At 35.2% G+C, this 13,384-nt stretch overlaps 1 protein-coding gene across 1 annotated transcript in view; it reads left to right on the forward strand.

The window, feature by feature from the left end:
• Positions 1–13,384, forward strand: part of ATRNL1 (attractin like 1) — a gene marked incomplete at both ends in the record, with an annotated part of 644,309 nt that overhangs the window by 104,348 nt on the left and 526,577 nt on the right. Inside the window, 3 exons of the mRNA XM_080694289.1 lie at positions 4,812–4,896; positions 6,809–7,017; positions 8,662–8,780. Coding sequence (XP_080550415.1) covers positions 4,812–4,896; positions 6,809–7,017; positions 8,662–8,780 — 413 coding nt within the window. The remainder of the gene's footprint in view (positions 1–4,811; positions 4,897–6,808; positions 7,018–8,661; positions 8,781–13,384) is intronic.

Consider the following 13,384-nt stretch of genomic DNA (forward strand, 5'->3'; position numbering starts at 1 on the left):
TCCAGAAACAGGGAGTTTTGTTTTTGAGGTCCATTAAAAGATGTGGCTTTCGTTCTTGAATTTGTTTTCTGAGTGTAGGGGTTATTTTATTGAAAGTGTTTCAGAGTAAAAAAAAATTAACATACAATTCCACATACCTATAAATCTAAGTGAGTTTTGGAAGTGACATCTGTCCTAAGAAGATATGCACATGCCCATTAAACACAAGTTAAGAAGTTGAATGTCACTATGAGGAAAATACAAATCAAAAAACCAAATAACAAATACTGCAAGATGTAGAGAATTTGAATCCTTGTGTGCTGCTGGTAGAAATGTAAAATGGTGTAGCCATTATGGAAAACAGTGTGGCAGTTACTCAAAACATTAACATAGAATTACCAGTAATTCCATTTCCAGGTATATACCCAAGTGAACGGAAGCAGGGACATGAACAGATATTTGTATATAAATGTACATTTGAAGCGTTTTCCAAAAATAGGTAAAACATAGAAGCAGCACAACTGTCTTTCAACAGATGAGTAAACAAAATGTAACATACATACACACAGTGGGTTAAAAAGGATATTCAGACCCTTGCTACAGCGTGAAAAAACCTTGTGAGACTTGAAGACATGCTAAAATGTCAGCCACAAAGGAACAAATACCATATGATTCCACTCATATGAGGTGTTTAATCTCTAGAGACAGTGATGGGGAAAGGGAAGAGTAGGAGATTCTTTGTTTAATGGTCACAGAGTTTTAGTTTTGCAAGATGAAGAAGGAGATGCTTGGTAGCAATGGTTATAGCACAGTGTCAATGTATTTAATGTCATTGAACTGGATACAGACAGTCTCTGACTCCTGGTGGTTTGGCTTAGGAGTTTTGACTTCATACAAGTGTAAAATAATATGTATTCAGTAGAAATCATACTCTGAATTTTGGTCTTTTTCTGGGCTAATGGTATTCTGAGCAGTGACTGCAAGCCGCAGCTCCCTTAAGCAGTGCCATCAGGAGAGCAGACAACCAGTGCCCCATGGAACTGTGCTGCTAAGCTAGGGTGTTTGCTAGATTAGGCATATTAAATGCAATTTTAACACAATATTTACAATTTAGGATGAGTGTGTTGGAATGTAACCCCATTATAAGTCAAGGAACACTGTACTGAAAAATGGTTTAACTGGTGAAACAAAGAAACACAGTAAGTTCAACAAAATAAGCAAGTTGCTGAAGGAACTATATGATATGCTACCATTTATATTGGCATAGTTTTGCAACTTATAGAATGATGATTCTTGAGTATAGAAATATTTATAAGCAAGTATGGGCTAGTGGTTGCTTCCAAAGAAGGAAATTTTAAAAATACCCTGAAATTGGGGAATGAATACATGGGGAATTTCAATCATATCTGTAACATTTTCTTTCTTTAAAAAAAATCTATAGTAAATATGGCAAAATATTGGGTTTGACAAATCCATCTAGTGAGTATCTACAAGGCCGTTTTTTTTGACTATTCTGTGTGCTCAGAACATTGAGTTACATGAAATCTTCAAAAAGCTCAATTTTTAACTAATGCTTATTTTTGTTCTTTCAGCTCCTTTTTCTCAACACTTCTTAGATCTCTTTTCTGAGCATATTTTTAAATTTTCATCTTGCAGATCAGCTTCCACTCCTCTCCTTCTGCCTAGTTTGTATTGGGTGTTGGCCCCAATTATCCTTCAGTGGCTTTAGGTGGTAGCCTTAGTTTTTTTTTTTTCTGGGCTCCAGATGTTTCACAATGCCCTTGAAGAGCTTTCCTCTTTGAAGATTTTTATAATAAACTGACTTCTTGAAGTCTTACTCTTTCATCTGACTCTTTTTAATTTCCTTTAAGCATATTCAGTTTTCTGTAGTTATGTTGTTGGAATAATATATAACGAGTGTGTGGATATGTGTTGGGTTTGGATGGGACAGTTGAAATCTAACTGCCTTGACTCATTAACTGACCCTAACATTTTGTTTTCCCTCCTTTTCAAGGCTTGCACCCTTTATAGGTAGCTCCACTCCTTTCAAAAAAGCAATACATTTTCAGAATTCTATCAATATACTTTAAATATCAAATATTCACAAACCTATGTTACAGAAGAACAAAGGTGATCAAATGCAAGTTGATTAACTTTCTGTCGGTCATACTTGGGAGGCTAAGGCAGGAGGATTGCAAATTCAGAAACTTAGTGAAATCCTGTTTCAAAATAACGAAAAGGGCTGGTGCTGTAGCTCAGTGGTAGAACATCCTGGGTTCAATCCCCAGTACTGGGGGAGGGGGGTTCTCCACAGTTCTAATTCTTAATTCCTAACATAGGGTAATTGCTACTTAACTAGTGCCACTGGGTTCTTCTGAAGAACATTTTAAATAATGTAGATGAAGGCACTTTGGAAATTTTATAGTACTTTACACATATAACACTTTCCCTCCCTCCTTCCCTATCTTCCTTTAGGTGTTGAACTTAGAGGGGTGTTTTTCTTCTGAGCTATACCTCCAGCCCTATTTCATTTTATTTTATTTTTTAAATTTAAAACAGGGTTTCACTAAGTTCCCGAGGTTCTCGCTAAGTTGCTGAGGCGGACAGCAAACCCGCAATCTTCCTGTCTCGGCCTCTCACCCATTGGAATTATAGGCTTGTGCCACCAGGTCCAGCCCAATACACACTTCTTAAATGGAGTCTACCATGTAAAATTGGCTGGTATTTCCATGCATAGGCCTTTATTAAGTATTTCTTAAAATGTGATCTTCAGAGCTTCTAGGGTTATAGATGTTAAGAGATATTATGTGAATAGCGCTTCTTTGGACAAAGCGCTGAGAAAGCACTGGGCTGAATAAAGTTAAGATTTCTGTACCTTTGTGCTCCCTCTTTTGGGAGTAATAGGCAAACTTACTTTGTCATAGAGTGATTATACACACTAAAGAATACTCAAGCCGGGCGTGGTGGCGCACGCTTGTAATCCCAGCATTCGGGAGGCTGAGACCGGAGGATCACGGTTCGCGGACAGCCTCAGCTACTTAGTGAGGCCCTTTGTAACTCAGTGAGACCCTGTTTCAAAATAAAGAATAAAAAGTAGGGCAGGGGGTGTAGCTCAGAGGTAGAATGACCCTGGGTTCCATCCCCAGACCCGCCAAAAAAAAAAAAAAAAAAAAGAATACTCTAATTTTGGGAGTTTTACATACCTTAGAATACATTCTGGTAAATACAACTCAAGATACATTTTATTGCTCTTAGTTTTCCAGCTTCATTTTCTTAATTATAACTTTGGTTTTATCATTTCTTTGATCTTTATACTTACTTTTTATGTTAAGAGATATAGTTCTTTAAAATAGGAAAACAAGTATGTAATTGGAACTTTTAACTTTTATAACTAACTGTAGTTTAGATTATGTTCTTGCTAACAAAGGACTTCTATGCTTCCTAACAAATTGTTTTTGCAAAGCTCATTATTCCTACATGCTTTGATTAAATATTAAGGCCCGCCTTTAGGCACAGAATCTCTAGTAAGAAATCTGAGCCTGGTGTGGTGGCGCACACTTGTAGTCCCTGCTCTTGAAAGGTGAGACAGGAGGATCGCGCAGGTTCGAAGCCAGCCATGCTGGCTTAAGAGACCCTGTTTCTAAATAAAAAAGTATAAAATAGGTCTGGGAGTGTAGCCTAGAGGTAGAAGGGCTTCCAGGAACCCCAGTACCAACAACAACAACAAAAAAGAAATCTGAAATGCTGTCCTAAGAAGTCTCTATGCACTGGATGCTGAATTATTTGAAAATTCCAAATCAATACTAGTATATATTTCAATTTTGAGGTTATAGTGAAATGATCATATTTTATATAGCTGATGAATTATTTGTTCTTAATTTTTGTTTTTTTAATTAAAATTATTTTCTATAGGAATTAAATGCCCATTTTTTTCCCTTATGGTACTGGAGATTTGACCCAGGGGGCATTCTACCTCTGAGCTATACCCCCGGCCCTATTTTTTATTCTTTATTTTGTTATTTATTTAGTGGTACTGAGGATGTAATCCAGGGGACATTCTACATCTGAGCAACACCCACAGCCCTATTTTTTTTCTTTATTTTGAAACAGGGTCTTACTGAGTTACAAAGGGCCTCACTAAATAGCCGAGGCTGTCCATGAACCCGGATCTTCCTGTGTCAGCCTCCCAAATGCTGAGATTTCAAGTGTGCATCGCCACGCCCGGCTTTTATTCTTTATTTTGAAACTGAGTCTCACTGAGTTGTGGATGGCCTCACTAAGTAGCTGAGGCTGGCTGTGAACCTGTGATCCTCCTATCTCAGCCTCCCAAATACTGGAATTACAAGTGTGCCCCACCATGCCTGGCTAAAAGCCAGTTTTTAAAAAATATCAGATTATTAGTGTCATTTAATTGTTCTCATGATTCTATTTTCAGGTATTCTTTCAGTGGATATGCATGCATATAATATTTGATATAGTATTTAACTTTCTAACATATATTGGCATTTATAATTATTACTATATGAACCTTTGGTATGTATAACAATAGGTCATTAACTTGTCTTCCAATATAGGCTACACTTAATTTCATTCCTTTATTCTCATATACTTAAAATTATTTGTGAGAATTTTAGGCAAAAATTATTTTTAATTTAAGGAATAATGCTAATCAACTAATGACAATAAATTGTGGGTTATAGAAAATTAATGAAAGACTATTTTTGTTCCCTGATTTCAAGTATAATATATTTAGTCTGGTCAATAATTGTTCTTAATATTATATTTTTCTTAGCTTATTCTTTAATTTCCTTTTTGGTTTTTCTTTTGTCTAGCATGTGACGAATGGAAAACATTACCGAAACCAAATCTTCATAGAGATGTCAACAGATTTGGACACTCAGCAGTAGTCATTAATGGGTAAAAGAAGCACCTTCTGAATTTGTAGAGGGCACAAACATGTCAGTCCTTCACACAGTCATGCGGTCCTACATTTTTTTCTGAAAATCATCACTGGTACTTAGTGGCATTGAATTTTCTATATGTCTATTCTTATCATGGAATAGATTTTGTTTTGTTAATCTTATCCTTCTTTTTTTAAATTTAATATGCTTAGGCGGTAAAGGATAGTCAAGGAAAGGTGGTGAGATAAAACTTTAACTACCTTTTAAAGTCATTCTTAGTTTTTTTTTTTTTTTTTCCTTTTTTGGGAGATCAGATAAAGATGACTCTTCCTTCTCATCTAATTGAAGGCATGGAGAGGGTAGCCCCCCTATTTCTTTCAAGAACAAAGAAAACAAGAATTCATTCATTTTATTTTAGTTCTGCCATTAATGAAATATGTGACTTTTGACAAGTCTCTTAGCCTTCCTAGACTTTAATGCCCTTATATCCTTTGAGAAGTTGGGCTGGATTATTATTAAGTTATCTTCTCCCTGTAAGTTAATTCAGTTTTTGTTTCAGTAGCAAAATTTGATAATTTCAACTGAAGTAATAGTAAACAGTATGAAGTATATTCATGAAATTAAAATGTATAATTCAGAATTTCATAAGTCTACTTTATTATCACTTTACCCTAAATATATAGAATCTCTCCATTCAGACACAAAGACTTGTTACCCTCAATGAAACTATCAGTTGACTTTCAAAATAGTAATGAATGGAATTAAATGTAAATCTTCTAGGCTTCTCTGTTGAAGTTGTATTTGTTTTATTTTTATTGCTTTAATTGTTTAATAATAATATATATCCTTGAAATATTTTATGACTATTTTCATTTACTAATATTTTTAGAAATAAAAATTTTGCTATTTTTAAAAGCACTCAAACTTTTTGGCATTGGTTAGCATTAGTTACTACATTAGTCTAGGTTTCTCTTTCCGAATTGAAAAGTTAAAAATATTTTTTGATTATTTTACTTTTGGTCCTTTTATCTTAAAAGAGTAAAAACTTATAAGAAGAATTATAAATCTAACTTTTAAATTCTGTCTGTATTAAAAATTATATTCCACATTAAATATATTATTATTAATGTATTGTCATTACCTATTTCTTAAAAATTATTTCCAGTCGGGCGTGGTGGCGCACGCTTGTAATTCCCACGCTTGGGAGGCTGGGACGGGAGGATCGCTGAGGTTCAAAGCCAGCCTCAGCTACTGAGTGAGGCTCTCAGCAACTTAATGAGACCCTGTTTCCAAATAAAGTATAAAATTGGTCTGGGAGTATAGCCCGGAGGTAGAAAAGCCCCTGGGTTCCACCCTCAGTACCAAACACACACACACAAAAGTTGTTTCCTACTTTATTAAAATATTTTTATGATAAAAGGAATATTATAATTCTTATTCCTTCCCTTTTCTTGCACTAGCAATGAATGAACATTTTGAAAACCTTTTGTTTCTTTAATACATTAAGACATAGAATATTTCAGATCTCATCAGGCAAGTCTTCAAGAAATCTCATAGTTTCTTTGGTTTACAATCCTGCTATATGTTAGGAATTTGAGTTTAAAGAGCAGTTCTGACACAAACATTTAAAAATTCTTTAAAATGTATGATCAAAAGCCGGGCGTGGTGGCGCACGCCTGTAGTCCCTGCGCTTGGGAGGCGGAGACAGGAGGATCGCGCAGGTTCGAAGCCAGCCGCGCTGGCGTAAGAGACCCTGTTTCAAAAATATAAAATAGGTCTGGGAGTGTAGCCTGGAGGAAGAAGGGCTTCCAGGAACCCCAGTACCACCAAAAAAAAAAAAAAATGTATGATCAACACTGTTTATTTTTAAAACTAACTTATTAGTCAGAAGCTTTTCATATTGCTTTATTTTTCTTTTTACAAAATAGGTCCATGTATATATTTGGGGGATTTTCTAGTGTGCTCCTTAATGATATCCTTGTGTACAAGCCTCCAAACTGCAAGGCTTTCAGAGATGAAGAACTTTGTAAAAATGCTGGTCCAGGGATAAAATGTGTTTGGAATAAAAACCACTGTGAATCTTGGGAATCTGGGAATGCTAATAATATTCTTAGAGCAAAGTGCCCTCCTAAAACAGGTATGTTTTCTTTCCTTCCTTCTGGCTTCAAAGTTTAGCCTATTTGACTAGAAATGCATTTGCTTATAGGAATTACCTTATTATCTTTCAAGAGTGAAAAATTATTTATCCTCTAGGAATTCTAATTTTTTAATAGTTACTTAATTCTCTACCCCATTTTTAACCCCTGCAAAGCACTGTCATTTTCATTTCGAATGGTATTTTTCTCTGATATTTTTTATATATTCTCTGATGTTTTTTAGTGAGACTCTGTTTTATTTTATTTTTTTAAACAAAATTTTTATTGAACATAAAGGTATACATTTAAACTATATTTGGTGCCCTCTACCCCCACCCCTGTTTTCCCTTCCCCCCTCCCACCAATGGTTGTCCAGGGTAACCATGTCATATTCATAATTTTACACATTAGGAATTCTAATTTTTGAACATAGCAGTGATTATTTAATGTAATTGTTAGCTATTTTATTTTTATTTTTATATCTCTCTATATTATGTATCTGTTTTTCATAAGCATAAGCCTATTTATTAATTATTCTGTAATACAAGTTAAAATGTTATGAAATATATCATTTTACATCAATACACATCAAAGAAATAACATGAAATGATTTTTTTGGAATTTTTTTTTTTGCAGTACTAGGGATGAAACCTCCTTCAAGCTACACCCCTAGCCCTACCTTCAAGCTATATCCCTAGCCTTATTTTTCATTCTTTATTTTGAAATAGGATCTTACTGAGTTGCAAAGCGCCTCACTAAATAGCTGAGGTTGTCTGCGAACTGTGATCCTCCTGTCTCAACCTCCCGAATCCTAGGATTACAAGAGTGTGCCACCACGCCCAGCTTGCATTTGGTATTTTTCTTTATGAATTATGGCAAAGCCATATCATAAAATTAAATTTTTTAGAATTTTGTTATCAATGTTCTAATTTTATTTTTCTTATAAAATATTGAAGGAATAAATCAGATTTTAGAAAAATTATGTCCTTATTTATTTGTGAGTTGGATAAATTGTTCAGTTTGCTTTAAATGGGTAAAAGCTTTTATACATTTTTTGGTGTTACAACTAAAAAGTTTATTTTTAAGTTTTTAGCCTGTGTTAATTCAGACCTAAGTACTTCTATAAAGAATAATAAAATAATAAGCCAGGCATGGTGGTGCACGCTTGTAATCCCAGCATTTGGGAGGCTGAGACTGGACAATCGCAATTCATGGCCAGCCTCAGCTACTTAGTGAAGCCCCTTGCAACTCAGTGAGACCCGGTGTCAAAATAAAGAATAAAAAAATAGGGCAGGGGGTATAGCTCAGAGGTCAAATGCCCTGGGGTTCCATCCCCAGACCCGAAAAAAAATAGTATCTATTATCATTTCTTTTGAGTGTTTAATAGTTTGTGTTCTTCAGTAAAGTATAGATTGTTTTTCTTCTTTAAATGTGTAAATAAGGGATTGATGGGTGGACTGAATAATTAAAAGGAGATAAGTATTAAAATTCTGCCAACAAAAGTATATTAAGAGAATCCTATAAACACAATTAAGCAGCCAAGTTGACTTCATATGGGAGAACTCATTTTCCTTGTAAGCGTATGAATTAAGAAGCGTGACATTTTCTCTTTGCCCTGTTATGTTTTACCTCCCATTTTGTCACAGCTGCGTCTGATGACACATGTTACAGATTCGCGGACTGTGCCAGCTGTACTGCCAATACCAACGGGTGCCAGTGGTGCGATGACAAGAAGTGCCTTTCGGCCAACAGTAACTGCAGTATGGTGAGTATGCCGGGGAGACGGCAACAGTTAGCATCGTGGCTTTGGACCAGCCCTTCACTTCCCATTTGATAGCCCTGTACAGAAAAGCAAGCACTTTATCCATCAAGACAGAAAACGTGTAGTGAATCACTCACTTCTTAGGAAGTTATAATCAGTCGAGTTTGTTACTCATTTTTGCCAGTGTAGACACAATTTTGCACCTAGTAACTTTTATTTCTTTTCATGGATTGGACTATGGAAAGTTTTCAGAACTGATTTGAAGAAAATACTACAACTTTAAAAATATGAAAAAGTTTAAAATTTGAACATTATTTTCTGTGTTGATGGAAATAGGATTAGATAGGCGGGTATTAAAATCATTTTCATGGAATTGCTGTCAGACATACATTAATAGTGGTGTCGGTCTAGTTCTTTGTTTATACCCTTGTGTTTAAATTCAACCTGCAATGTTGATAGTAGCAATTTCTCTTTTGTCTCTAGATTATTGGTTCTCAATTGGAGGAAATTTATTCTCACAAGGGACATTTAGTAATGTGGAAACACTTTTGAATATCAAAGTTGTAGGGCTGCTATACTAGTACACAGAGCTTATGGTGCTACTAACCATCTCACAGGGTTTTGTCACAAACCATTACCTGGCTCAAAATGTCGGTAGTAATGAAACTCCACTTTCAATCAGGAAGGACTACTTAAAAATTAGAGTATTAAAATTTTAATAAATGAATCTTCTGTGTGGGGAGCATAGTAGCATTGACCCATCTGATTTTTTTTTCTTTTTGTTTTTTAAAATATGTGCAAACAAGCCCGGTGTGGTGGCACACACTTGTAATCCCAGCATTCGGGAGGCTGAGACCAGAGGATTGTGGTTTATGGACAGCCTCAGCTACTTAGTGAGGCCGTCTGCAACTTAGTGAGACCCTGTTTAAAATAAAGAATAAAAAATAGGGTAGGGTGTGTAGGTCGGATGTCGAATGCCCCTGGGTTCCATCCCCAGACCCGCAAACAAACAAACAACAAAAAATATGTCCAAACATTAAAAGGAAAAATTTAAAAGTTGGATTCAGTGGACTAAAAGATCCTCTTATTGGGCTATGGCTTAAGTAAAACAACAACAAAAAAATGTGTACATAGACTTTCAACTAAACATAATATAGAGTGTTTAAAAAATTTTTATTAACCAATAAAAGTACTTACCTGTTTTTCAAATAATAGACAAAGATAAAAGGTTAAGAAGAAAGTTGGTTTAAAACTAACATGATCGTATTATGTAAAAAGTTTTCCAATAACCAATAATATTTCAAAATATTTGTTTAATGATTTTATCTAATAATATTCAAAACTTAAGTGGGGGAAAGTTCACAGTTATTGATTCATTAGATTGAAACTTTCCTTCAGACAGATTTTGTGGGCATATCCTTTGCGATGATGTAAGTTGCTTTAACAAAAAGATATACTTCAATTTATTTGTTTCTTAACACTAACATGGCATGGTTGTTCCTTAAAATTTTATAGTTTTAGATTTGCATTTGTTATTTCATTGAAAATATTCTAGTTGAAATAAGTATTAAGTAAAATATGCTAGGAGAATAAAGGACTTGTGGTAGGGTCCTTCAATAAAACAGAATCCATAAGATGCACATACTTATATATCTTAATATACATGCACACACATGTATTTTATTAAACACACACACACACACACACACACACAGACACACAAAGTCTCATGATCTGCCTGCCATCTGCAAACTGAACACTCAAGAAAACTGATGATATAAATTCCAGTAACAAATATGGAGGCCCATGGCCAGTAGCACTAATTGTGTAAGTCCCAGCCAAGGGCAGAAAAAGATTTATTAGGACTGCAGAGCAGTCAGAGAGAAAGAGAGAAATATATTTTTTAAATTTTTTGTTGTATTTAGGCTTCAATTTATTGGATGGTGAACACCCATGTTGGGGAGGGCATTCTGCTTTACCCAGGTCTTAGCAATTCACAAGCTAATTGCATCTGGCACATCTTTACCCAGAATAATATTTAGCCAACTATTATTGTATTTGTGACCTGATCGAATTGACACAAAAATAACCATCACACAATTTGGTAGAAATTACAAGAAGATTTTATTTGAACTGTTTTTAGATAACTGGTTAATTTTTTTTTTTTTTTTTTTTTGGTGGTACTAGGGTTAGAACCCAGGGGCCTTCTATCTCCAGACTATTCCCCCCTGACTTACTTTATTTTTTACTTGGAAACAGAGCCTCTCTAAGTTGCTAGGAGCCCCAGTAATTTGTTGAGGCTGAATTGGAGCCTGTGATCCTCCTGTTTCAGCCTCCCAAGTACTGGGTTTACAAGTGTGAGCTACCTAAATGAACTAAATAGACACTTCAAAAAGAAGAAATTCAAATGGACCATAAATATATGAACAAATGTTCAACATCATTAACAATCAGAGATATGCAAATCAAAACTCCCCTGAGATTTCACCTAAACCCAATTAAAATGGCAATCATTAAAAATAACAAGTGCTGGTGAGGGTGTGGAGAAGGGAACTCTAATACTTTGCCGGTAGGCTTGAAAATTAGTGCAACCACTTTGGAAAACTATATAGAGGATCTTCAGAAGAATGGGAACAAACTTACCATATGACCCAGCAATACCTCCTCTGGGTATCTCCCCAAAAGAATGGAAACCAAACTACCTAACTCATACATGTGTATCGATGTTTCTAGCTGCACAATTCACAATTGTCAAACTATGGAATCAGCCAAGATGTCTATCAGCAGATGAATGGATTATAAAACTATGGGATACATACACAATAGAGTTTTACTCAGGCATAAAGAAGAAAAAAATTATATCATTAACAGGGAAATGGATGGAACTGGAGAACATTATGCTAATACTAAGTGAGATTAGCCAATCACAAAAAGTGAAAAGTTGGATGTTCTTCTTACCATGCAGAAGGCTAGGGAGAAAATGGGTTATAGGAGGAACCCTAGACAAAGTAGGAGAAACTTTACATGAGTAAAGAAGACGCCTAACTGAAGGAGATGGGAAGATGGGAAGGGGAAAGAGGGAAGCACCCTAATGCACATGATGTGCATTCACAAACATCAAAGTCAGTCCCAGCCCAGCTTGAGGAGGGCAGAGGAGGAGGAAATGGGGTAGGAACCGGGGAAGGGCTAAATGAGTGATGTGTGCATGTATGCCTCTACCATCTGTACCTCATAATAACGTATGATTACGATGCACAGATAAATTTTTAAAAAATGCCAAAAAACCAAGTGTGTGCCACCATGCCTGGCAACTGGGTAGCTTTTAGTCAACAAAAATTATTTCCTAAAGTTCGGTAAGCCCTAAAATTCAAGATTTAGACACTTACAGATTCAGTGTCTGGTGAAGACCCAATTTCTGCTTCATTGAGGTGTCTTCTCATTACCTCCCAAGGCAGAGTGGAAGGTCTAGTCTCTTTAGCTGCTCATAATGTCACTGGTCCTGTGAGTATTCCAGCCTCTCAAATAGCATATCCTTAAGTCCCACCTCCAGCGCCATCACATTGTGGGTGAGGTTTCAGCATGTGAATCTGGGAAGATAGAAACATTCAGTGCATAGCAGACATTTATAATGTCAGATATATACATCTAGGGACAAAATATACATATCTTGAAAATCACATTATATGAATTGCTATCAGGTATTCATTTTAAAACGTGCCCTTTTGCTTCATGTTTAACAAAGAATGCATGGATGACAGTAAAAGTGAGCAGATGGTACTCACTTATAATTTAGAATTTGATGTCGTGTATCTCTTAGACAGTTTTATCAGAATGTCTGGTGATTAAGTTAAACCAAATGCTAATGGTACAGAAAGGTCTGTGGGACTTTGGTCTAAATTATGTGCGTTGATATTCTCTATTTCATTATTTACCCATATTTACTGCAAGTTGCATATTTTGTGCTCTAATAGGTCAGCTAATCTGTTTGCTTCTCACAGATTTACATTTTAAATTTACATCTAAATATGTTAGAGGGAAGATGAATAGAATAATGATTACTATTCCGGTCATCTGTTTACTAATGTGTATCTGGTTCATTAGGCCAAAAATGCTAGCTATGTTTTAGAATAACAGTTTTCTTCTGTTCCTGAGTACCTTAGTCCTGTGTGTGATAGACATACCGTTTCATCTATTGTACAAGGTCATTATCAATAAGTGACTATATCGTTCTTAATGAAAAGCAGTAGAATTATCTGGGTAGGGACTCTAATGTTGCTGTTGTTATTCTGACAGCAGACGTTAAGCTGTTATTCTTCCTCTTAGTCTAACATTATCTTGTCATTTAGCCATTCTCTTATAATTTTTATAGGTCATTTTATTTATTCAATAATTTAAGTAATATTTCTTTTCAGTTAGGTTGCAAATGCTTTAAACTATACTCTTGATGAACATGTAAAATAATGCTAAGATTTATATATTATCGAAAACAAAGCTGTGATTCAGAAAAAAAAAGTGTATGTATTTCTAGTTAAAATGTGGTGGTTGAGTAAAAATTACAAAGTAATTGAAATTGACAAGAATCAGAGGTTTTTTAGCATGAGTAGAAA

The sequence above is a fragment of the Muscardinus avellanarius genome (genome assembly GCF_963383645.1).
Source record: "Muscardinus avellanarius genome assembly, chromosome: 4".
Classification (NCBI taxonomy): Eukaryota; Metazoa; Chordata; class Mammalia; order Rodentia; family Gliridae; genus Muscardinus; species Muscardinus avellanarius.